The sequence below is a fragment of the Theropithecus gelada genome, chromosome 2 (assembly GCF_003255815.1).
Source record: "Theropithecus gelada isolate Dixy chromosome 2, Tgel_1.0, whole genome shotgun sequence".
Lineage (NCBI taxonomy): Eukaryota > Metazoa > Chordata > Mammalia > Primates > Cercopithecidae > Theropithecus > Theropithecus gelada.
In genome coordinates this window covers 101,234,820-101,260,301 of record NC_037669.1, presented here as the reverse complement: position 1 = coordinate 101,260,301, position 25,482 = coordinate 101,234,820, and the positions used below count along the sequence as shown (strand labels likewise).

At 47.3% G+C, this 25,482-nt stretch overlaps 3 protein-coding genes across 16 annotated transcripts in view; 2 read left to right on the top strand and 1 right to left on the bottom strand.

Moving 5' to 3' along the window:
* The window catches only part of WDR48 (WD repeat domain 48), a 47,645-nt gene extending 34,812 nt beyond the window's left edge, over positions 1–12,833 (top strand). For 4 of the 9 annotated variants that reach the window (XM_025376899.1, XM_025376902.1, XM_025376896.1 and 1 more), the window contains 8 exons: positions 358–465; positions 858–954; positions 1,423–1,518; positions 4,035–4,140; positions 5,443–5,530; positions 7,806–7,882; positions 10,024–10,216; positions 10,799–12,831. In XM_025376899.1, the coding sequence (XP_025232684.1) occupies positions 358–465; positions 858–954; positions 1,423–1,518; positions 4,035–4,140; positions 5,443–5,530; positions 7,806–7,882; positions 10,024–10,216; positions 10,799–10,894 (861 nt within the window). In that variant the 3' untranslated portion in view covers positions 10,895–12,831. Of the gene's footprint in view, positions 1–357; positions 466–857; positions 955–1,422; positions 1,519–4,034; positions 4,141–5,442; positions 5,531–7,805; positions 7,883–10,023; positions 10,217–10,798 lie in introns of all 9 variants that reach the window. The other 5 variants (XR_003118168.1, XR_003118167.1, XM_025376901.1 and 2 more) reach the window with 3 other exon arrangements.
* Positions 12,822–24,094, bottom strand: GORASP1 (golgi reassembly stacking protein 1). 3 transcript variants are annotated; one of them, XM_025376903.1, is made up of 9 exons: positions 23,922–24,094; positions 19,913–19,993; positions 19,126–19,329; positions 17,452–17,538; positions 17,183–17,313; positions 16,741–16,939; positions 15,804–15,954; positions 15,195–15,347; positions 12,822–14,943 (listed from the first exon to the last, which is right to left on the bottom strand). In XM_025376903.1, the coding sequence occupies exons 1-9, from the start codon at positions 24,003–24,005 to the stop codon at positions 14,690–14,692; spliced, it is 1,344 nt and encodes a 447-aa protein (XP_025232688.1). In that variant the 5' UTR covers positions 24,006–24,094; the 3' UTR covers positions 12,822–14,689. The 3 variants fall into 3 exon arrangements, with proteins under 3 accessions (XP_025232688.1, XP_025232689.1, XP_025232690.1); XM_025376904.1 differs by lacking the exons at positions 19,126–19,329; positions 19,913–19,993 and having other exon boundaries at positions 23,922–24,083; XM_025376905.1 differs by lacking the exons at positions 17,183–17,313; positions 19,126–19,329; positions 19,913–19,993 and having other exon boundaries at positions 12,830–14,943; positions 16,741–16,890; positions 23,922–24,081.
* TTC21A (tetratricopeptide repeat domain 21A) overlaps positions 23,972–25,482 on the top strand; it is a 31,503-nt gene continuing 29,992 nt past the window's right edge. For all 4 annotated transcript variants that reach the window (XM_025376895.1, XM_025376894.1, XM_025376893.1 and 1 more), the window contains exon 1: positions 23,972–24,306. In XM_025376895.1, the coding sequence (XP_025232680.1) occupies positions 23,983–24,306 (324 nt within the window). In that variant the 5' untranslated portion in view covers positions 23,972–23,982. The remainder of the gene's footprint in view (positions 24,307–25,482) is intronic.

The window sequence follows — 25,482 nt, the reverse complement described above, 5'->3', positions numbered from 1 at the left end:
GGTCTCCATGTAGCATCAAGGAACGATGGGATGTGGGAAAATAAGCAGTCCGCCTTTGAGAAGATGGCCGACAACTGGGACCCTCGAAAGAGCCACGTTGCTGTTAAGATGAGGTGGTATATTATATCTGTATCAGCACAATTAAATTACAGTTTCTCCCCAAATAATATTTTGTGCTTTTTTAATTTAAAATTTTTATAGCAGCAGATTGTTATTTAAAAAAAGGACCACATTCTTTTTGAAATGTATTTTAGACTGTTAAGACACGTGAAAATGTGTAAAATTTTGAATAGCAAAGTCAGAACCAAGTGAATTCACCACTTAATATTGATCATTATACTTTCTTTTGATGTATAGGCATGTAAAGTTGAAGATCTGGGCAAAGTGGATTTTGAAGATGAAATTAAGAAAAGATTTAAAATGGTATATGTACCAAATTGGTTCTCAGTAGACTTAAAAACAGGGGTAAGTTAGCAGTTGATACTTGTATAATTTGGGATAATTGAAGATTTTCATTATAGCTCATAATTATTATTAGTTACAGAGTCCTGTGTTTTTAAGTGTGAAAGAAAAAAAAAAATCTGTGTTAAAACTTACAAAATGCAAAACGGAATAAAAAAAACAAAATTTTAAAAAACAAAAAAAAATTAAAAAAGAAAAAAATTAAAAAGTTACAGAATGTCTTTGGTATCCCAGGAAACTAAATTGTGTAGTTGCATTGAATCACATAAAACACATTTTGGTTCCTGAATTTATGACTTAGCACTTCAATCAAATAGTACAAACAAATGAAGGTTTAGAGACTTGTTTGGAGAATATATTCAAATAGAATGCCACTAAGTTTTTTCTTTTGATAGATGTTAACTATTACTTTGGATGAAAGTGACTGTTTTGCTGCCTGGGTTTCTGCAAAAGATGCCGGTTTTAGCAGCCCTGATGGGTCAGATCCAAAATGTGAGTTTAAGTGTCCTTCATTTTTTCCCTCCCTTCTAAAGAGAACATGAATATGAGCTGTTTTTTGCTAAGTACTTATCTTTATAAAAGTTCTCTATATTTTGTTGACTATGTCCTAAAAATGTGGTATGTACAAATACCTGATGAATACAAATCATTTTAGTAACTTCATATGGAAATAGCCCTTTAAAGAATCTGATTCTCATTTTTGTTTTTAAATAATAGCTATATCTGAGCAACCATATAGAATATCTCTTTGCTCCATATCATCATTGCTTTAAACATTCTAAGATAAAATTTTAGGAGAATTGGCAAAATGACTGAAGTCTTACTTTTAGACATCATTGGCATTGGGTTAAGAATTTAACATCAGAATATGTACAAACTTAGAATTTTTATTCTCTTTTTAGGTTAAAGCCAATTAACTCTCTTTTCCATTTTATCTCTTTTTAATTAACTTCTTGGCAGTGAATTTAGGAGGACTTTTACTCCAAGCACTCCTGGAATATTGGCCTAGAACACATGTGAATCCAATGGATGAAGAGGAAAATGAAGTAAACCATGGTTAGTTTTTATATTCAGATAGTTGCATAAAAAGTTAGAGGTACTTACTTAAAAGGTACTTACTTAAACTGTTTGCTAAAATATTTGTGGTGTGCTCAATTTATTGTCCGCCCTTCCACACCTCAAAGTAGGAACATCCATCCAGTCTTAACTGAGACTGAGATTCCAAAAGAGCAGACCACCTTATGATGTGGCTTTTAGTGAGACTGCTCAAGATAAATAAAATACCCTATATTTATATTCGGATGACTTTTGTCTTAAAATGAGGCACCTTAACAGACTTATTTCCAAAATATTCTTCAAGGTACCTGTGATCTTTTGGATTAACCTCCAAAGCTAGGTAGGTAGGTGCATCAGAAAGCCAGGTTTTTCATTGCATAGTCACTCTTCATGTTGGGCTGAAATGTTGGTATTTGCTAGTCTCATGGCCTACCTGACTTTGACTCTGTTTCAAAAAAAAGTCAAATTCCATCTCAGAAGTGACAGGGCATATGCTCAAGCATGTGTAAAGAATTAATGTCATTGAGGACATCTGAAAGGTGTGTGTGCCATAGGCAGTGGCAGTAACGTCCTCTGAGCAGCAGAGGAGAACATGTTTTGAATATATGCATTTGGCTCAGTTTGATCAAAGGAAGGGGAAACAAGAACTTAGAATTTCACATCCTCATGTATAACCTACAGCTGGTTGAGCAATCACTGAGTCCCATCAACTGAGGCTTACTCCTCTGAAGATTCTCTGCTGGCTACCAGGAGTGAGCAACAATGGCGAGTACCTCCTGCCAGGGCCTTTGTTCTGGCTGTCAGATTCACCCATGATGATATGTGGAATTTAAATCTCTCACATGAGGATGACATGCTTCCTTGAAAACCAGTCTTCTGATGTTCCTGTCAGAGAGAGGGTGCTGTTGTCCCACCCATGGTGGCTTTTCTTTTACATCACCTAACACACTTTGATCCCTGTCAGAATTGTACCGTGGACTTTGAGTCAAAGAAACTGATGGAAAAATCTTTCCACAGAGGGTCAAGAAAGCTAGGTTCTGGGGTGGGCTCTGCTGCTTAACAGCTATGTTGCTGTGGGCAGATCATTTCCAGTTAGATGGGATACTCTCAGCGACCCAAATAAGCAGTAAGGATTAAGTTATCAAAATAGTGGTATAGTCAGGCACCCCTTGGATCTAGGCTTTGGGTGAGGAGTATAAGGAAGACATCACCAGAAACCACGTCATCCTTAACATCAGACTGCACGGGGAAGGCAGGGCAGGGCATGGCTACCTCCTCATCCAGTGCTCAGACCACAGCACCTGCAGCATATACTCAGTGGACACTCTGGAGTTCTTCAGATGGTGAGCAGCTCTACTATTCAGGGGCCCTTACCAAGTTTCAGGTGGGGGTGCTAAAGACACATGGGTATGGTCGCTGTCCTTCAGGAGCTGATGTTCTGGTATGGCAGAGTTACTTATGGAAAGCACTCTGAGATAGAAGAATTGGGTGCTAGGAGAGAGGTTCCACAAATGCTATAGGATTTCAGGGGGTCAGATACTTCCAGTTTAATGAGGAAAGTGTCATGAATGAATTGGCCACTTGAGTTGGTGTCACCTGTGCTGGGTCAAAAGTTTATAAAGAAAGCAGAATGGAGCTAGGCGTGGTGGCCCCACACCTATAATCCCAGTGCTTTGGGAGGCCTCTAATATTTGTTGACAGTGATTTTGACATTTGTGCTTGTTGGGTTACTTACTACTGGATGGCTTATGTTTAGGCTGCTCTGCTGAGATTCTGGGGGTGAGACTGAGTTGATACTTCTCAGGAGTTTGAAACCATGCTGGGCAATATAGCAAGACCCTGTCCCTACAAGAAATGTAAACAATTAGCTGGCTGTGGTGGTGTGTGCCTATAATTCCAGCTATTCAGGAGGCTGAGGTGGGAGGATCACTTGAGCCAGGAGAGGTTGAGGCTGCAATGATCTGTGATCACACCACTGCACTCCAGCCTGGGCAACAGAATGAGACCCTGTCTCAAAAAACAACAGTGGAAAGGAAATCTGCAGAGAACAATAAAAGCAAAATTGTGGGCTCCTTGAGGATTTTTTCACAAATGCTTCTGTCATTAGTTATGGTTGCCAATAAATGTAATTTTTTTCCCTCAAGAAATTTTTCTGAGCTTGGTGTTCTACAAAAAAAAAAAAAAGCCCTAGATCATCATTTATATACAGGCTGTCCTAGACTTCCTTGTGGCTGAAGTAGCTGGTTATGTTTTTGTTCTGAATCTCAAACATTAGTCTCCTTTTTTATTAAAATCCTTGAAAATACAGTCATTTTTTCCATGAAATATACCACAAGTTGCTGTGTTTCTTATTTTCAGAAATTTAACTTTTGTTTTTAACCTTTATTTCTAACTCTGGTGGACTTAGAGGACATTTGAATTTAATCTTGCAATGTTTGAAGCTTATGGGAGTAAAATGTTTAGAATCTGTTTTTAGCACTAACTCTGATACTAACACCACCTGTATCTTTTCCTAGTAAATGGGGAGCAGGAGAACCGCGTGCAGAAGGGAAATGGATATTTTCAAGTGCCCCCCCACACACCCGTGATCTTTGGTGAAGCTGGAGGTCGCACACTGTTCAGGTATGGGAAAGAAAGACCAGAGGTTCTGCCTGAGAAGGTATCCGATTTGCTAAGAAGTGTCGACTCAAACTCAATATTTCGATACTAGAAATAGTTTATTATTAAATTCTAGGGATGCCAGGGATTGGAAGCATCCCATGTCCATGAGATAGTGAAATGTCTGCTGCTGTTAGACCACATTCTAACTGGGAGGAGAACCTCTACTGTTAGAATGAGGTAGAATACTTTGCCTCGAAGCAGCTTCTCTATTGGTTTCTGTAGGAAATTTTCACTTTTCTTCACTTTTCCCGTGTGACTGCAAGGGTCAAGCAACAGATGATACCACTAGAATTCCCTGCCCATAGAAGAGCTTCAGAGTACATTACTTTCCTTAGGCTGGTCTAGCCAAGATGAGCTGGACTGCTCCTGGGAACTGTTGAGGCTGACACTGACATTGCCTGGGGTGCCAGACAGTTACATGTGGGGCCCTTCAGGGAAGGGCTGGACTGGTTCACCTCCAGGTTGCCAGCAAGGTCCTGGTAGAGCCAGGGGGAGAGCTTACTAGTCTATAGTTGCCAGAAGAAAGAAAGAATAAGACATGCTTGTCTTATTCTTGAGTGCAGGATTATCTTTCTTTCTGATAGTTTCCTGAGTGGTTACCAGAAATATTCTGACTTCTACTGCATGTGAAAGTCTCTGCCATGCACTGTGGCACTAGCTGGGGACATTTACTGAGTGCTTTGCTTGCACCCAGGTTTCCTGTCATCACCCAAAGACTCCAAGAAGCAGCTATAGTGTATGCCTGGCCTTGGAATCTGGGGGCCTGAGTTTTAGGGCCTGCTTTCCCTTTTAGCTGAGTGAGTCATTCTTCCAGGCTGTACTTTATTTCCTCATTTGTCAAGTGGGGGTTAGCCTACATGAAAACCATGAGGGTGGCCGGGCGCGGTGGCTCAAGCCTGTAATCCCAGCACTTTGGGAGCCGAGACGGGCGGATCACGAGGTCAGGAGATCGAGACCATCCTGGCTAACACGGTGAAACCCCGTCTCTACTAAAAAATACAAAAAAGTTAGCCGGGCGAGGTGGCGGGCGCCTGTAGTCCCAGCTACTCGGGAGGCTGAGGCAGGAGAATGGCGTGAACCCGGGAGGCGGAGCTTGCAGTGAGCTGAGATCCGGCCACTGCACTCCAGCCTGGGCGGCAGAGCTAGACTCCGTCTCAAAAAAAAAAAAGAAAACCGTGAGGGTTCCTCCCTCTAATATTTGTTGACAGTGATTTTGACATCTGTGCTTGTTGGGTTACTTACTACTTGATGGCTTATGTTTAGGCTGCTCTGCCGAGATTCTGGGGGTGAGACTGAGTCGATGCTTCTTAATGAGACAGTGCCACAATGGGTAATTGACATCACTGTGGATGTAAGTATCCTCCACTCCCACTTGGCTATTTTATTTTTTTGCAACTCATGAAATTAAGAACTGCTTTAGACAGTATAATCTTAAACCTTACTAAAAGCTAGACTCCCAAGTGGAATCCCCATCTGCTTCCTTGCAGTTCCAGAGTTGCAGAAGTAGTACTGATAATTATTTATATATCTAGCTTTGTTGGTTTTTATATATATGCTTATTCAATAAAATAATAAATGAATGAAGCCCTCATCTCTTCCCCAAGCATTCATTCTTGCCCATTCACTCCCTATCCTTCCTCCCATGCATAATAAATTAATGCATAGCCTTCAGTACTTTTTTCTTTCTATAATATTTGTGTACATAGATGTGTCTACAGTTCGTTTTATTTTGCACAAAATCTCTTATACATACTGTTCTGCAACTTTTTTCCACCTAAAAAAATGTGTCCTGGACATCTTTTCATGTCTGTACATGCGAATCATTCCTTTTTAATGACTGTGTAAGATTCTGCTGTATAAATGTACCATAATTTATTTAATCAGTCCCCTATTAATGGACATTTAAGTTGTTTCCAATGTTTTCTATTACAAACAGTGCTGCAGTGAACATCTTTGTACATATATCTTTGTGTACTTTTTAGGATAAATTCTTAGAAGTGGAATTGCTGGATCCAAGGGTATGCACATTTTAAATTTTGATAGATACTGCCAAATTGCCCTCACAAAGGCTGTACTAGTTTACATTCTCACCAACAGTGTATGAGTGCCCATTTCCCCACACCTGCACCAACACTGGATACTTTTAATCTTTGCTAAAAAATAGGCAAACAGTATCTCATTATTTTTATGTGGATTAAAAACAAATTAATAGTGAAGTTAAGCATCTTTTCATATTGGCCATTTGTTTTTCTTCTGTGAATTACCTGTTTGTATTCTTTATCCATTTTTCTATTGGGTCATTTTTCTTACTGATTTGTGGGGTGGTTCTTTGTATTGAATATTTACCCTTTAACTATTATCTGTGTCTCTCAATTAAATTTTCACTTCGTTCCTGCTTGCTTTTGCCAGGTGAAAAGTTTTACTTTTTATATAATCAAATTGATCCTTGATGGCTCTCAGTTTCATGTCTTGTTTAGGTATTTCCTACTCCAAAGTAACACAAATATTCTCCTATATTCTCTTTTAGTTCTTTTATGATACTTATTTCTAGCTCTCTAATCTATTAGAATTTATTCTTCTGTTTGGTGTGAAGTAGGATTCTGACTTTTTCCAAAGGGACAGCTCGTGTGCTAGCACAATTTATTGAAAATCTGTCCTTTTTCTACTAATCTGGAATGCTGTGTTTATCATGTACTAAATTTCTGTATACACATGGGTCTGTTTTTAGACTGTCTTATGTACTGTGGATCTATTTCATATCTTTCTAAAGCCGTATGAAAAGGAATTTAATCTTTAGAACCTTCAGAAACTTTATTTTCTATCCCGGATATACCTCTAAGACTTAAAGCCAGTGTGACACCTGATGGATATTCCATGGTCTTCTCTGTGCCCGAGCACCCCATAAGCCACTAATTTCTTTGAGTGTGAAACTCACCTGGGACACATTGCTGACTTTAGGCCTGTGGCTTATTCCTGAGAGGAGACATCCAGACAGGATGTGACATGGAGGCTCGGAGGGGATTAATACCCTGAGAAAAGATGACCACGTAATTTTATCTTTCATCTAAGAATGTGGTTTACTTCATGGTAGACATCTGGGTTCTTGGCTGAAGTTTCCATTCTTTCTTAACACCTCAGACCTCACTCTGATGTCAGAGGGAAAGAAAATGGGAGGACTTTGATTGGCCTTTTCAGTTGGATGATGGGCCTCACCAGCACAGAATATGTGGCTTTGCTCAAAGGTGAATGCTGTGGGTTTCTCTCAAGACACTTAAGTTTTTGTTTGGGCCTTTAGGTATCAGCCCCAATATTTTAATGTAGAATTAAGATTTTGGTTTGTATGGCTTAAAAATTTAAAATAAAGTTTGTTTCTCTTTAATATCTTGTACTGTTACCTAAGAAGAGCCATGCTACAATTTCATATTGCCACTAATGTTACATATATTTTTCTGATGAATTTTCTCAAAGGCTGACTTAGGTAATTTGATAGCTCACTATACATTTCATAGAAAGTCACTTTTAATTGTAAGATAATTATTACTCGCAAGTCATGTTTTCCTATTAACATTATTTTCATTTATCAACTAATAGAAACTATTATACCTTTTTAACTTTTACTGTTTCAGAAAAATATGCCCAAATTCAACAAAATTCCTTTCTACCTCCAACCTCATGCATCTTCAGGAGCAAAAACCTTAAAAAAGTAAGTAAATATATGCTTTATTGATCTAATTAACTACTGAGAGAATTCCTTTTCCTTCCTTTTATAGCAAAGGAAGCATATACCAGATCTAAGGCTGATTTTATAATATTCATAGTTTATACAATTAAACCACTTACCAGGTACCAACTTTGGCCGACTACAGGTGTTCAGAAATAAATAAGGCCAGGCACAGTGGCTGATACCCATAATCCCAGCACTTTGGGAGGGTGAGGTGGGAGGATTAATTGAGGCCAGGAGTTTGAGACCAGCCTGAGCAACATAGTGAGACCCCCCTCACTACAAAAGATATAAGTAAAAAAATTAGCTGGGCATGGTAGCACACACTTGTAGTCCAAGCTAGCCAGGAAGCTAAGGCAGGAGGATCGTCAGAAGTTTGAGGCTGCAGTGAGCTAAGATCATGCTACTGCACTCCAGCTTGGGCAACAGAGAGAGACCTTGTCTCTAAGAAAAAAATGATAAATAAAACACGCATTTTGTCTGTTGCCTTAATTCACAGTTTAGGACCCAACCTGTATATAATAGTTGCTTTTATGGATACTTAAGGAATAATGAGAGTGGGAGAAAGAAATGAGCTTGTGGCTGGAGCTTCCCAGAAAGGCTTCTTGAAGGACATGGAATTTGAGTTGGACATGTAATGATTGGTAGAACTTCAAAAGATAGATATTCTAAGTCCAGGACACAGTGTGATCAGGGATGTGGAAGTGGGAGCATGCATAAGATAGTGGAAAGTAGTGTGAGGACCCATGCATCTGCAGCATGGATGGAGGCACAGCAGGAAGATATTAGGAAGTAAATTGGAAAGGCTGTTAAAGGTTTTGTTGATGTTGGATTTGAATGCCAAGCCATAGAGCGTGCAGTGACTTTTGAGCCAATGTGGGATATGGTCCAGGGAGACCCAAGAGAAGAATTTTAGTAGTGTAGTGATGGAATGCTAAACTATGAACAATATGTATATTCTAGCAAATAAAATCAAAAAAATTTGTAAGCCTCTTTGTTACAGAGATTTCCAAACTTATATAGAAAGAGCTCCCATTGTCCAATCAGATAGCTTCAGTAATTATCAATACCAGCTAAACATTTTGCTTCACCTGTACCTCTACCTGCCCTCCCACCCACCTCCCTCCACACACCACACAGACACACACACACAATTATTTTAAAGTGAGTCTTAGACATCACTTCAGATAGATTTAACAACTGCAGTTCAAATGCTTTTCAGAGCGTAAGCCTTAGTTTTTTGGTGTAATAGTTATTGACTGTTATCAGAGATACAGAAGTAGGGTGTTGATGAGTCTAGTTTGGGACATAGAGAGTTTGAAGTGCCTGTAGGACATCCAACTGAAGATACCCAACCAGCTGTTGGGTTTGTGGTTTACAACAGAAGTTTGAGACTCAAGGTCTAGACTCAGGCATTGTCTACCCACAGGTGCTAGTTGAAGGCATGGCAGTGGGGAGGAAAGCCCAGGGAAAACTGAGCAGTGTAGGACTCTGGTAAGCATTGGGAGCTGCCTGCCTTTCCAGAATTATTTAGTTTGCCCAGGCTCTGGGAAAGTATTCAAGGGAATAAAACCCAGAAGGCTACTATGTATATATATGTAAGTGTTTTTGCTTGTTTGTTTGTTTGTTTTTCTGAGATGGAGTCTCACTCTGTTGCCCAGGCAAGAGTGCAGTGGCATGATCTTGGCTCACTGCAGCCTCTGCCTCCTGAGTAGCTGGAATTACAGGCGTGCACCACCATGCCCAGCTAATTTTTTGTATTTTAGTAGAGACAGGGTTTCACCATGTTGGTTAGCCAGGCTGGTCTTGAACTCCTGATCTGAAGTGATTCACCTGCCTTGGCCTCCCAAAGTGCTGGGATTATAGGCATGAGCCACCACGCCTGGCCTGTATATGTAAGTTTTAAGAACATGTATTAATCTCATTTAGTTGTACATAAACTATGTCTTAGAAGGACACTGTAGAAAATCTTTCGGCAGCTCTAAAAATGGATTAACGTAATGACTAAAAACATTTATTGATTTTTCATCTTTATAAAATGTTCGCATCAAAGAAAAATAATATGGAATAAATAATATCTAGTGATTTCCCTGATGTCACAATATGCCACTGCTTCTTTACAGAGACAGACTCTCTGCTAGTGACATGCTCCAAGTCCGAAAAGTTATGGAACATGTTTATGAAAAAATTATCAACTTGGATAATGAGTCTCAAACCACTAGCTCTTCTAATAATGAAAAACCAGGAGAACAGGAAAAAGAAGAGGATATTGCTGTGTTGGCAGAGGAGAAAATTGAACTTTTGTGCCAGGACCAGGTAAGTGGACTTGAGGACTGCAGCCCCAATTTTTCCAGTGCTGGTGCTTATCAAGAGTTACATGCCTTTGGGCGGGGGGCTTCTACTTTTAGAGGGGCTCTAAGGAGCCCTGGGCCTGTCCCACCTAAAGCCCACCCTAAAGCTCCTCTTTACTGCTGGGGAGATTTTCAGAGAAGGGATACATAGACAAATGTGGATGTGCTGGTAGCTTTTTTTTCTGACAAGAAAAAGACACATGGTCTTCTTGATTTGCAAAGCAGCATGTGCCATGTTTATGATTTAGAGTGAAGGTGTGCGGAGAAATGGCAGAATGGTTTTTTAAATCAAGATGCACTCAAAACGTATCCTTAGACGAATGGCTGAAAGATGGCCTGGTGTTTCTGGCATAATCACAAAAGATGTACATCTCACTAAGGTCAATTTCATTCCCACATGCATGGAAGCCGTGACAGCAAGAATTGGATACCAGGCATAGGGGAGGAGTGAGCAAGCTGGATCACCTGATGAGAGTCCCTGAGTTAATGATAAAGGTTTTAGATATTAGAGACTTTGAAATTTTTAAACTTAATTTTGGCTATTCAGGTTTTGGATCCAAATATGGACCTTCGAACAGTGAAACACTTCATATGGAAGAGCGGTGGAGACCTAACCCTCCATTATCGTCAGAAGTCCACGTGAAGGGTGGGCTAATGCTCCTGGGTATTCATTTACGACCTTCCTCTATGGCCCCAAGAGTAGTCCTAGGAAGCCCACTGAGCCCCAACGGGAGCAAGACTTCTAATGGCCGATTTGGTATGGACCGAGATTATCTTTCAATTGAAGTGACTAATCGAGATGTAATATAGAAACCAGTCTCCATGTGTAGATTAAGCTGTCCCCAGGGAAGCAGAATGCAAGAGCAGAAGAACCCCAAGCAGACTATGCCTTTCGAGATGTACAGAAGACTGACAGCAGGCCAGTGCAGACTTTGCTTCCTCCTTGTTTCAAAGGACCTTATCTGTCTGTTAGCACTTGTTAGAGACACCTCGATCGGGCCACAACTGTCTTTGTTTCAACCTCAAACCCACACACTCTGTAGCTTTTCTAAAAGAGTACATTCCATTCATGCAATAGATATGAAGGCTTTTTCCAAGTTTGTCATATAAAAAAAATCAAATTGTTTTCACCATTTAAGACAGTTATTTTTAGTGGGAATTTGCTGTTGCACAATTTGAGAACCAGCCCATTTCATAATAAAAGATTAATGTTGGGCTTGTTTTTAATATTGCATCTCAGATGTGTTCTTGTAGGAAGATCTGTTGAAATTCCAGGTGCTGGATCATAGCACTTGGACTGCTGGGCCAGAGTTTGCGCAGCCCGTGCCTAGTGATGCTGCACCCTCCCATGACGTCCTGGCTTTGTGGCAACCCCAGGGAGGTGCAGCCGTTTCACTCCTTCCTCTACTGTGTCCAGTTCTATTTACACAAAGCGAGCTGAGACCACGGGTTCTTGCTCTGGATGAGCAGCATGACACCACTAAAACTTAAGACCATGGTGAAATTTCAGTTTCATTCAAATGTTACCTAAAATTTATGGTGTCAGAGTAAAGGGAGATCATAGTGAGTTAATTTGATATTCATATCCTGGAAGTATACATATTTGTTTTTCCAAAGTTTTATATGCAGGTTTTTGTTGTACCTGTATCTAGATCTTCTTTTCACTGTTCTAACAATCTAATACTTTCATAGAATCATTTGGATCTTGTATAGAATGTAACTTATTGGGGATAAACACTTCAACTTTTGGCAGAAAATACTTTGGATTCTCCCCAAGGTCATTTGTATTCAGAGTAAATCAATGGTCCACCCCCATGAAACTGTAAGACAAGCCTCCTGTATGAAGCCAGAAGCACAAGTGCCTTCAGAGGGCAGTTGATTCCAGTCCAGTTGCCTCCCTAGCTTGTGTGTGGCCTGCCTCCAGCATAGCAGGGACTAGGGAGGGAGGCAGGGAAGGTTTTTTCTTTTCCACGTCTTCACAGGTTCGGCTGGGGGCAGCTGATGGGCCTAAGTCCATACCTTACTATTTAAGATATTCTGATCGCACAACTGCAGAGACAGGGTTCCCTCACTGCTAGTCAGCTTCCTTTGGAAACTGGACAGGCCATTGCCACCTGCACTTTGAAGAAGTGAGCAAAGACGTGGCCACATTTCCAATAAGCTGAAATGGTCTTTCTCCCTTCCTCAGAGAGCAACCAGCTTTTTTTTTTAAAAGTCCTTTCTATCTGTTGGATACAACAGTGCGCTTTTGGTGCACATTTTTTAGCAATAGTTGTGAATTAATGGCAAAAACAAAACAAAACAAAAAACCAAACTTATTTACCAGCCCTCAGTTGTGTTTGCACGAGGGGCCTTTGAGCAAAGAAATGGGTTTTGCTGGGTCATTGTGCCCTGTGTGCTAAGCCTTGGGTGGCTGCATTCCCCTCCTGTCATAGATCTGAACCCCAGCATGATTGTATTTCTTTCCCCTCCAGTCAAACCGTAATACAGTTTCCAGAAAATTTGACAGTCCTGCAATGCCAAAAGGGTAAAAATCTGTATTTCACAGTTGTATAGAATAAAGGCTTTAGTTAAAATATTTCGAAGTGTAGTACACATTTATTTTCATTTGTCATTTTCTTTCATAGCAGATTACAGAGAAAGAAAGAAACCTCTGGTTTCATGTTCTCCCTGGAAATATTAGCATTGATACCCATTTTATCCTCCAACTTATGGGGGAAGGGAAAGTAAAAGTGAGGGAGGGAAGAGCCAGAACATTCGGGTGAGGGCAACTTTGGGTCAGACTGCCAGGCTACAGAGTTAAGGGAAGCTGGCCCCAGAACAGTCCTGTGGCGATTCTGTTCTACTTCCTGCATTCCTGCAGACTTGACATTGGGCTCCCAGACGATCCAGGACACAATGCCTCACTGTTCTGCACACGTATCAGCTGCTCGGGTAGGCTTGACAAGGGTTTGCTTTAAATGAAGGGTTTGCTTCAAACTTAGGGTTTGCTGATTTGGGGCCCTCCCTCCATATAGTTGGTCTGTGCCCCCCAGAGCAGGCATTCCTTGTCCTGCACAGCTGACAGAGCTTGTGAGTTCCATGCATGTACACCAGCATTACACATGATCCTGTAAAGGTGAGACTTTCAACTAGGCACAGGCTAGAAGACAAGACCAGAGGCAGCTTTCAAAATAATTAGCAGTGTGGGAAGTGAGGGTCCAGTCAACACAGCAGAGGACTTCAGGTGATGAGGGGCCGTCCCCGGATGGAGTACAGGGCCTAACCTAGCCTTAACCTGCAAAGGCACCTGGGGTGGGGAGAACAGCTTCCTCCCCTACAACAGGAAAGAACAGAAGGGTCTTTACCTACTCTTAATCTGTTCCCTTAATTCCCCCTTGGGGTTGGAAACTATGGGTGAATAGACCTAGTCAGGTAGACTGGCTTTGAGAAATTGCTTAGGGTGTTGAACTTAAATTTGTGACTTTTATTCACTATTGAGGCTGGGTAGATGCCTTGTATATTTAGAAGAGATCACTGTTTAAGTTTGGGAGCTAACAGGAGTTGCCACTGGGGATACAGGTCTGTGGTATGTAGGCCCTGAGGAAGAAGAAATACTGTGGTCTGGGCACAAATGGGTCTCTGCTGAAGGGCCTAGAATTTCCAACCCACCTCCCTCCAGGAGAGGGGGGCAAGTACACTGCCTCTCTCCCCCTCCCATGACTAGCATGGTGGCCAGCCTGAGCCAAGTGTGGCAGTGTAGCCTACGGACAAGGACACATGACAGAGGACTCAGTGATTGGGACTTGAAAGGGGGTGGTCCCAGGGCTTCAGGGTCCCTTCCAGTACAGATGGGGTGGGCTGAGCTGTGCAGGAAGAATCAAAGCAACCAGGCCAACCCTGGACAGCAACCCCTTCCTTCCTCACCTCATCTTCACATTGGATTATAACCAGACCCTGCTGCCTCCTGGGCAGCCCCAGTGACCAGAGCAGGACCAAGCACTGGACCTGAGGGTACACGGCCAAAAGATGTCCTCCCACAAGGCCCGTGGCCCCCTCTCACCACCCACTGAGGCCTTATGCCCCACCCAAGCAGCAAAGAATCCTTCCTCTCCTGCCCCAGCTCCTATAAAACAATTTGGGGTGCTGCTCCCAGCCCTCTACTACCCCAGAAAGACTTGTTTGAAACCCCCAAAGCCAGGACTATCAGGCAGGATAAATGCTGGGAGGTTACCTCTTGGACACTAGAAGTAGAGTCTGAGTGGACACAGAAGCCCCCTGCCAGCAGAAGTCCCTGCACATCACTTGGAGCTACAGCCTAGAAAGCTGAACACATAGAGGTGGGATCAGGCACAGGGCTAGGATCAGCTTGGAGCTGACCGCACAGTGCAGCCTGGGCTGCCTGCCCACATCTGGGCCTCATGAAATGTCACCAGGGGCCTTGTCACAGCCCAGGGTGTTATTCTGCGGTAGAGATCTGGGCCTGGCTGGCTAGCCCCTCAGCCTCCGTCCCAACATCTAGGCCCTCTGTGCTTGCTGGTTCCTCTTCAGCCTGAGCTTCAAGCAGCTCGGCAGACAGCCCATCTTCTGGTGAGGCTGCAGAGGTGAGACTGTCAGGAAGAGTCAGCTGAGGCAGGTGGTCCGCCTGGGCTTGGGCACCTGGGCTGTCCAGGAAGGGGACCTCAAACTCTGACCCAGACCATGTAGCCTCACCTGCAACACAGAAGATCAGGCTGAGGAGGCCTGCAAGAACCTAGGGCCATGGTGTTAGGGCCAGTAACCCCACTGACCACCCCCCATTGCCACTCCAGGTTTGATGGGGGATTGGAGATGGAGTATACAAATGCCTTGGTGTGACTCTGTCAACCCAATGGCCTGCTTCTGCCCAGCTGAAGAATTGAGGGCAGCCTTCCCAACAACCCGGGGTCCTTCCCAGAGGACTTCAGAAGGTGATGGCCACTCACCACCCCGCTCATGAGAACTGCTGCTGGAGCAGATGTCCTCTGGCCCTGAGGTTGAGACAGCTGTGGAGGTCAGTTCTGTGGAAGAGGGCAGGCTGGGCCACACACTGGCATTGCTGCTGTCCAAGAGGGAAATTCCTGACACGTCCAGGAAGCCTAGGGGAGGGTGGTGCAGTTCTTTGCCAGCATCAAACCCTGACTACTGGAAAGCAACACCCTGGGCTCAACTTGCCTAGGGCATCTGGCCCAGCCTGTGAGACTGTAATCGCCTCAGACCCTGGTGATACACCTCACCCAGCCTCAAAGAGGTTCCCACACTGCCTGTTTCTGAGGAAAGAAAGGGACCTGGAGTTGGTCATTATGGGAATAGCACAGTGGCAGTGGGTCTAGACTGCTCTGTCTCCAATTTGCTGTGTGACCTGAAGAAGGCCACCTCTCTTCTCTGGACTACACACTCCCCATCTGTACACGAGATTGGATGGTATGCAACTATTAATATCTTGGTGTACATGAGATATGAGGGGTCGGCAGGGCCTGAGGAAAGTTTTGACATTCCTGCCAAAGTCCAGCCCCAGGCCTGTGGCCCACTCCTCTCCAGGGTCTGCCCACTACCTGGGTCCATGACTCGCTGCACTGGAGGTGGGGGCTGAAGAGGAGTCTCCATGAAATGGGGAAGTCCATCAGGGTCTGGAGCACTCTGCCTGGGACTCCCAGGCCCAGGAAGGGGATCCTCCATGGAGGAGCCAGGTGCCTGCAGCAGGGCCTAGGGAAGAAGAAGAAATGGGTAGGGGACAATCAGGACAGTGCCTCAAGGTGAAGAATTTTGCAGTCCAATCTTGTCCCAGGAGCACTGCTCTGCCTGAAGGAAGGAAATGGCCTTAATAAGCCACCCCTTCTTATATTGGTGATAGGAAGTCAGGCCTGAGGGGCCTGTCCTGGCCTCCCCTGCAGTGTAGGCACTGAGAGGGAGCACTCTTTCCACTCAGATGAGGAATCCCAGGTGCCCACCTGGCCCCGACACATTCCCTTTGCCCCATCAATGACTCACAAGAAGACAGGGCCTTCCTTGAATTCAGGCGTACCTGGAGAACATCCTTGAATATTCCCTGGCCCAGACCCCAGGCACCAGCCCAGTGCCCAAAGGTGCTCTCAGAGGACCCACTCATCAGCTGTGAAGGCAGGGCCAGCACTTCCCTGCAGACTTGGCCAGACAACCATCCCAACTGTGGCTCTGGAGGCCCAGCCCTTTGTCCAGTTTTGCCACAACTCACAGGCACAGCAAGCACCCATCTCTGAGCCTCAGTTTCCCGCTCATGAAGATGACAACTTGGGCTTCACCTCCACCCTCACTTCTAGACCCAAGGGGCAGGAAAGCCAAAAGTGAGTTTCACTGCTCCAGGCATGGCTTGCCTGCTCCCACTGGGTCCCAGAAGTAGATGGGCCTCTCAGATCACAAAGGCCCCACAGGCCCCTGAGGGTTGCTGATGGCTCCCCAAGGGCAGCCTCTAGAGTCTTCTCTCTTCCCAGTTGATGGATTCTCCCCACATACCTCCATGTAGTCACTCTGCCTGGAACCTGTCTCCAGGGAAGGAGAGTCCTCGAGGGTGGGTCCAGGTGGTAGGGCATCATGCAGTGGGGCATCAGGTGGTGGAGCACAAGGTGGTGGGGTGCCAGGTGGCTTCTTGTGGTAGCTGGGGGGCTGAGTTGGGATCCGGTGTAGATACCCGTAGCCAATGCCACATCCCAGACTGCCGAAGGCCAGAAACATTCAATTCAGGGGCTTGTCCCATGGCCCTCCCTACCTTTGCTATCCCCACCTACTACCAGCAATAAGGGGACTGAAAAGGGTACTTCTGAAACACTGGTCAGCCTCAGGATCCCTGGGACAAGGGCCCAACCCTCCTCCATCTCCACCGTAGAACTCTGAGGTCCATGCCCAATGGTCACGCCCCACCCATCTGGCCCTGCAGCCCTCCAACCCCATGAAGTACCTGCCCTCTCCACCCCAGGCTGCATTGGGAGTTACAGTCACCTCCCGGCAGGAGTCTGACTCGGAGTTATACACCATCAGCTTCAAGGGCTTCCCCTCATGAGACTCGATGAGCGTAAAGAAGTCCTCTGACTGTGAGAAACGCATAGCACCTGAGGCCTGCTTCCAGGGCTAAAGCCTCAACAAAACCAGACACTTCTCATGGACAGCACCCTTCTCTTCACACCACATCCAGAGGGTCTAGGGAGGGGCAAGCTACAGGTTCCTCACCTCCTGGAGGATCTGGTCCGAACCAACCACATAGTCTGTGTAGGGGCGCAGACCGGCAAGGGCAGCAGGTGAAGATGGTTCCACATCCTGGGGAAAGAACCACAAGCCACTGGCCATGCTACTAGAGGTGGTTGGGGGATGGGAAAGGGCAGGGGGAACTGCCTTTTCAGGTAGTGAGTGGGACACTTGTCCTCTGTCCCTAAGCAGGTCTTCAAGCCCATACTCCCTCTTTTCACCCCTCCATTCCCCTACCTCCTCCAGGTCTACAGCCTGTCCAGCAGAGGGCAATACCATGGTAAGGCTCAGCACCAGGCTCTGGAAGCTGACCCTGGGCTCAACTTCTGGCTCCAGATGCCCAGCTATATGACTGAAAACACATTATTGAACCTCTCCTAGCCTCAGTTTCCCCACAATTAAAAGCAAGATACACAGTATCTAACGATAGGGTTACTGAGAAAAATAAAGAAATATATGAAAAGAAGAAAAGCACACCTTGGCTACAGGAGGTACCCCACTACATTGCTGCTTCTGCTGCAAGCATGTGCCTAAAGACCCCTAGGGGTTGGAGGTGAGGACAATGAGCAAAACTGGGTACAAATAAGGATTCCTTTCTCCCTTGGAAAGTTTCACCACTCCCAATCTCCCTGGGAAATGCAAAGGAATTTGCATCATCAGTCCCCTTTCCCTCATGGGCAGATTAAAGAAGGCTGCAAGAAGGCCAGGCTCTCCCAAGAAGTCAGTGAGAAAAATAAGTGGCTAGAAAACAAACCAGCCAACTTCTAGTTCAGAGCACCCTCCTTCCACCAGGCTACAGGACTGAGCATTCAAGAACTTAGATACCATCAATGAGCACAGGTTTTGGGTGTGCACGTGTGTCTGTGGACAGACTAACATCTACGACAGCTTGGTCACTGAGGTTCGTTAAGATATCGATTAATCATATAACAATACACCAGAAAAAAACAGTATATTTAGTCACGTTGCTTATTGACAGAGATACATTCTGAGAAATGCATTGTTAGTTGATTTCATTGTTGTGCAAACATAATACAGTGAACTTAACTTACACATAGCCTATTACACACCTAGAGTATATGGTGTGGCCTATTGCTCCTAGGCTACAAACCTGCACAGCATGTTATTGTTCTGAGTACTGTAGACAACTGTAACACAAGTATCTGTGTGGCTAAACATTCAGGCATAGAACAGGTACAGTAAAAAATATGGTATTATAATCTTATGGAATCAATATTTTATATGCAGTCCGTAGTTGACTGAAATGTTGTCATGCAACACATGGCTCTGTGTGTGCGCACACACACACACACACAGAGGGACACAAAATAATAAAAGCAGCAGCATTCCAGCAGTCCAACCACCATGCCAGTAGATGGTATTTCTGCCTTTCAAATTAAGTAACCTAGGTATAGAAGGTAAGAAAGTGCTCAGAGTCATGGCTAACGGGAAGCAAGGTACACTGTTCAGGTAGTAATGAGCTGCCCTCTCTGGGACACTGGAATGAGACCACATCCTGCCCTCTGTCTTCCCTGACCACGGTTCCAAGGCTCCCACCCCACTCCTGCATGTCCCACCCTCACACCCCGCCCACATCCAGACCTGCCCCAGTGAACTCATCCTTCCGACACACCCTGCCCTACCATACCCCACACTCACCAGCACATGCCACACCTGCTCACTGGCCCTGCGGAAGCTGCAGAAGCGCACGCTGGCACCCAGTAGGCCCTGGCCGCCCCACATGTTGCTGGGCACCACCTCCACCTCGCGCACCCTCATGGTCTTCATATTGAACACCTCCAGCTTCACGGGCTTCTCCACATTGGCTTTCAGTAGTGCCTTCAGTGTGTCATTCTCCTTGTTCTGTGGGGGCAGTGGGGCTGACTCCAAGGCCACCCCATGCCCAGGCTAGGACCCTCAGATAAGTCTGGGCCTGAGATGGGGCAAGGGCCTTAGTGGGCAGCAGCCCCCAGCAGGGTCACTGTGGGGATGGGCCAAGGTAGTGGATGGGCCAGGTTCACAGACTAGGGTTAAGCCTGTAGCCACTGGGACCCCTACCTCCCCCAAGCACTGCCAAACCTTCCTCAGCCTGCCAGAAAAAGCAAGCAAAAAGCCTCTGGGATCCACAGCATTCCAGTGCTGCCCCACTCTGAGCTGGCCCTTGGCCAGGGCCCTCATATCCCTCACGCCCAGGAGGCAGGCCTCTTGGGCCTGTGGCCACCTCCAAGAGGCCATCTGTCCTCTGTCCACCCCAGAGAGCTCAGAAGCTGAGCACTGGGCAGGGCCCCAGTCAGGCTCTAAGTACAACCCTGGCAGAAGGGGAGACAGGGCTGGGACTCCCTTTAGAAAAAAAGGGAGGGAAGGGTAGACTGGGGCCTGTGGGACAGATGGAGACACACAAACACACACAAGCAAGCAAAGCAGAGACAGGGTTGGGGAACCTCACCAGCCTCGAGTGCCCAATGGTGATGATGAAGTCAAAATAGGGCTCCAGGCCCGCCTGCTGGGCTGGGGAGTTCTCCTGCACCTGTCCCACAGCAAAAGCCACAGTCACTGTGCCAACTCTGGGACTCTCCAAGTAGCCCTCTCCCTCTTTTCAGGAACCATCAGCACTCCCGGTGTGCCAGCCAGAACACATGCCTGGCGTGAACTGTTCTGGGCATTCTCAAGGTTCACTCCATGGTCTCTTGCTACCTTCCTGAGCAAAAATTTTCCTCTTAGGAAAATGGCTCCTTCCTGATTATGATCCACAGATGCTTTCAGAAATGGCTTATAGCCCAGGACATCGTTAGGGGCTCCCAGGAGGCAGTATGGAGACAGGCTGGCCCAGGCCTGTGGGAATGCTGCTTTAGAGAGCTGGGCTAGGGTTGGCTGGAAAGCCAAAAGGATTTACCAGAAAGGTTTAGACTGGACAAGAAGGGAGGGCCCTGACATGCAGTGGAAGTGGGCAGGCCTCAGGAGGGATATACCCAGGGCTGTGCCGAGAAAGAGGAGTGGGAAAGGCAGCTTGCAGCCAGATCCCAGGGGTCCCCAGCCTCTGGGGTGGGAGACCCAGGCTCAGTCCAGCAGGTAATGAAAGCCACTGGCAGAGGAGCAGACCCCAGGGGTAGACCTGGGCCTGAGCCAGGGAGCCCAGTGAGTGGGCAGTGCCAATCTCCACACCCTGGCTCTGGACTGAGGAGCCTCCCACTGGCTCAGCTACCCTACCAGCCCCATAGTGTAGCCTCCATGCCTGTGCAGGACACCTCCTCCAGGAAGCATTCCCAGTCCCAGGGTGCTCCCTGCCCCTCCCTGAACTCCCCAGCTCACTGCTGCTGTCTCCAAAAGCACAACCACCAGGCCTTGCAGGCTGCAGCAGAAATCCATCCCAAAAGCCCCATTTACAGAGCCTGGCTTAAACAATGCAGGCTTTGTCCCAAGGCCCTAGACCCGAAGATGGACCCACAAACACACCCTCTGGCCTTTGGCTATAGGCATTTGATGACCTGTTGGTGTAGACACCAGCCAGACCCAGCTCAGAGGGCACAGGACTTAGGCTCTTGCTGCCTCCTCATGGGAAAGGCCCTATGGCTCCTGCTACACACCAGCCCCTCCAGTTTTGGATTCCCCAACCTGAAGGACAGCTCATGAAGACTAGGCTAAGAACAAATCGCTGAGATTAAGGCCAGTTTGCCCCTGAAATTAGGACTCCCTTCTGGCAGCATCACCAACTGGGCCCCTCCTTATCACCTCCAGAAGCTGCCATGGCTTCCAAAGGGAGTGAGTGCAGCCCAGAAATCAGATCTGGCCCTACTTGGCCTGGCCCAGTAGGCAAGCTGCTCCCAGGCCCCACTGCAGGGGAGCTCTGGGCCCTGCCCTCTAACCCTTGGAGTGAGGGGATCTTTTGAAAACCACAGGACAGTTATTCAGGAACAGCTTGGGGACAGTGCCCCTACCTGATCACGGCCACTTCCAAACCACTCCATGTCAGGTGCCTGCCTATTCCCCTCCCCACTCCCCAGTATTGCATGTCAGCTGCTCTCCATCATTAATGAGGTCCAGAGACTCAGGCCCCAGGCCTGGGCTCCTTGACCCACCCAGTACCTCCACCCACCCTCTCCTGTGGCTTTGTCCTCTGCTTGGCTACACTCCACTTTTCTCACCTGGGGCCTCGTCACCACTCACCATGGCTCCGCAGCTCAAATAATCTATGCTGCTGCCCACTGTATTGCTCCACCTTCAGAAACCACTGCCTGCTATCCAGCTCCCTCGGGGGCTCCCATCACAGCCTGCCCCATGGCCCTTTAGTGCTGCTTTTCCTAATGCTTCCACCCTATCCTTCCCAATCAGGGAACCTAATGGAACTCACAGTGATCACAACTTATACTTACTAAGGGCTGGTCGGCTGAGTGCCAGGGGATGGTACCACCTCACCTGCTTTATGTATCATTTAACCTTTTTAATAACCTCAAATGACAGATGAGACCAAGTACTCAGTAATTCAGCAATTTGACCCCAGGAAATCCAACCCAGAGCCCTCCCCCAACCACTGCCCTCTCCTAACAGCTGTTTCCTGGTGAATCTGCCACTACTCTAAGCTCACTGAGGGCAGCGACTTCTCCAAAGTGTTAGGCACACAGCGAGGTGCCAATATTTCTAGAATGCAGCACAGCTGTTCTTCAGTGTTGTTAAATGTAAGTAGGTCATGTCACTCCTCCACTTAAAACCTCCTGATGGTTCTACATCTCAGAATACAATCTTAAATCTTCAGGACAACAGGCAAGGTCCTACGTGGTCTGCTCTGGTCTCCTCCTCACACTGGCCACACCACCCAAGCACACCAGCATCACCTGGCATTTCCTCAAACACAAGCACAACATACCTCGGGGACTCTGCACAAGCTGGTCCTTCTGCCTGGAATACTACTATTCCCCTAAATATCTGTATTGTCCACTCTTTACTTCCTTCAGAAGCATCTGTTCTAATGTGACTTGAGAAGAGGCCGTTCCTGATCACTCTATCAATAATAGCACCCACTCACTATTCTGTATCCCCTTAACCTGCTTTATTTTTATCACTAGTAATTACCACCTACCATGTATTTTTTTCATTTCCCTTCTTTCCCTACCAGCATTCCAAATGTCAGTTCCAGGAGAACAGGGACCATGTTTGTTCTGTTCACTGCTTTATCTCTAGAGCCTTAGAATTCTGCCTGCCAGAGTAGGAGCTCAAAACTACGTTTTTGTGATGACAGCCTCTGATCCCTGGTCCCTCTCCGATTTGTCCCTCTCCATCAGGCAGGTCCCTCCCATCTTCGAAGCTCCCATCATCGCCCTACCCCTCCTCTTGCCAATATCCTGAGTTCCTTTGCCTTTAATCAAACCTGTTGGAAGACGCTCCTGGCTGGATGCATTCCACTGTCAACACTTGCTGTTTGGTGCCTCACTGTAAGAAAGCCCATTACCAAGCACAAATCCTGTCAACTCTGGGTTCTCCAAGCCAGCCCGGTTTTCACGTTAAGAAACTCCTCCTTTAGCCCTCTCATGTGGCTAGCTGGCAACAGACCTTACCTTCGAAACACACAAACCGACAAACTTGCCCGTCTCCACTCATCTCTGCATCCAGCTGCCTTTCACTAGGGAAAGGGGGGTGCAGGGACGCCTCTTCCCCGCAGCGCTCCGGGGTGAGAGACCCCCAGCCCTCCTCACCTACATTATAGCCCTTCTCTCTCCGCAAGCACAAATCTCCATCAGGCTGCGGCCCCTCTCCTCACCTTCACAGCCCACTCCGTTCTAGGAACCCCACTCCGTCTCCACTTTCCGGAAGCCTGCTCGCCCAGACTTCCTTGTAGAGGCATCTAAAGGCTGGGACCCTCCCCAGCTGCAAACGCTCTCCTCGAGGATTCTGCAGCACTCTCCTGGCCCTCCCTTCCCCACTATCCCGTGGCTGGTTTGCACCGGTCCTCTACACTCGGAAGCCCTTACGACCCTACGACTGGCGGGATGCGCGCCGACGGGCTCCCCTGCAGCTGCGTCCACTAGGTTACCCCGGCCCCCGGGACTGTCCTCGGCATGGCTGACTCTCTTCCCAGGCCCAGCACAGAGCGCGGACGCGGCAGGCGAGCGTAAATATGTGCTAAGTGCAAGAGTGCGTCCCGACTGGCAGTGGTGCATTCTTCACCCGGCAGGAGCGCCATTCCCGGCGGCCGGACCGGCAAAACGCTCCGCTTCCGGCACTGCTGTCACTTGGTGCGGGCGCTGGGCCCGACCGTGGCCGCAGAGTGGCCAGGGTCCGGCAGTCCCGCGAGGCCGCCTCTCCCAGGCGGCTCCCACCGGGCAGGGGGCACCGCCCGCCACCCACGCGAAAACACTCCGGCCGGGACCCCGCCGCAGTCGCCAGCCAGCCGGCGACCGGAGGCCCGGGCGCGGGGTTGCGAGCTCCCTGCCAAGGTCACCGGCGCCGCGGCGGCGACTCACCCCGTGCAGGTGGAAGCCCTCGGCGCCGCCCGCGGGCTGCTCAGCGCTGACGCCCAGGCCCATGGCAGTGGCTCCGCTCGGCATCCGGGTCCACTCCCGCTGCGCCTACCCAGGCCGACCCGGCGCCACTAGCACGGACTCGCTCTCTCGGCGCTCGATTCCTGCGCCTTGTGACGTGAGGCGCTTTGTTCCTCCCACTCCAGACACTGACGCTCCTAGCAACCGGCTAGCAGCTCCGTTTCCAAGGACTGTAACGCCTTCAACCGCCCGCCGTGATAGAGTGCCCACGACCCTGCCTCGGGAATCCCGCTCCGCACCGCCCCACCAGACCCGGACTCGGAGCCGCGAGCGGCCCGAGATGAGCAGCAATGACTCCTGCCTTATGGTGCGTGGCCTGGGCGCTGTCCGACCGCTCCCTCGTGACTCCCCGCCTCTGACACAGCGACCTCGTGCCTTGCTACTCTCCTGCCACCCTTCGCAGTCCTCAGTTATATATCAGGCGGTCCTGCCCTTTCTTGCCCCATTCTTCCTGGCAAGCGCATCTTTTCCGGTGGCTTCTGCGCTCCCTGAGCCCCAAATTAGCATCCCCGGTTCTTGAGCTACCCCAAACCAGTGCATCTCATCACTATCATTATCCTTTCTTGTCATCATCCCTTCTTCCACCCAGCTCACTCTCGCCTGCGCCTCCCACCCCAGTTGATGGCATCACTATTTAATCTCCTAGCCTTAACTCATACCTCTTCCTTATACTCATCTTCTAATCCTGTCTTCAAGAAATGCCAGCTCCTCAATGTCTCCTGAGTTTTCTTTTTATCTTTTTCTCTTCTAGCCCAGAACCAGCACCATCTCTCCCCCTGAGCGCCTGCAACAGCCTCCTTCCCATCTGGTTTCTCTGCTCTGGCTCTCTTCAGCAGCAGTAGTCCCTGCAGCCACCACAGCACACACTCCCCACACGCAGAAGCAGCCAGAGTGGTTGTTGCAAAAATGTACCTCTGAAAACATCCCTCGCCTTAAAACCATTCTGCTTTCTGTTACCCTTAGGATGGTGTCTGGGCTCTTTCGTATGGCCCACGAGGCTGTTTACAGTCCAACCACATCTGTTCCCAACCTAGCACTCACAAACCTTAGGGGAAGTGAAACTTAACTTTAAAATCTCAGCCCCTTTGTCAAGCTATAGTTTCCATGGGCTTAAGCTTCCTTAGCTGTGAAAGATACTGAGAGGGCCGTGTACAGGATAGTGGATATGAAGCCCACAATAACTTGTAACTACAATTGGTATAATTTTTCTTATTATGTGTCCTCATTTTTCCCCCTTATTCCCTTCCTAAGACAACGCCTGGGTTGCATTCCCCATCATAGTTGAACCAGAATCTGTTGGTAATCCCCCAAACACCTCCAAACTCTTTCCTGGAGAAACTACATGGAGCTGCTCCCAGGGCTGTTAGAGGACAGGATGAGGCCTGAATGTTTCCTCTTTCTCTTCCCTTTGCAGAACTGAGGAGGAGCAGGGGATAGGGAAGGGAGCAGGTCTCATCCCATCTGGGACAGAACAGAGACAGAG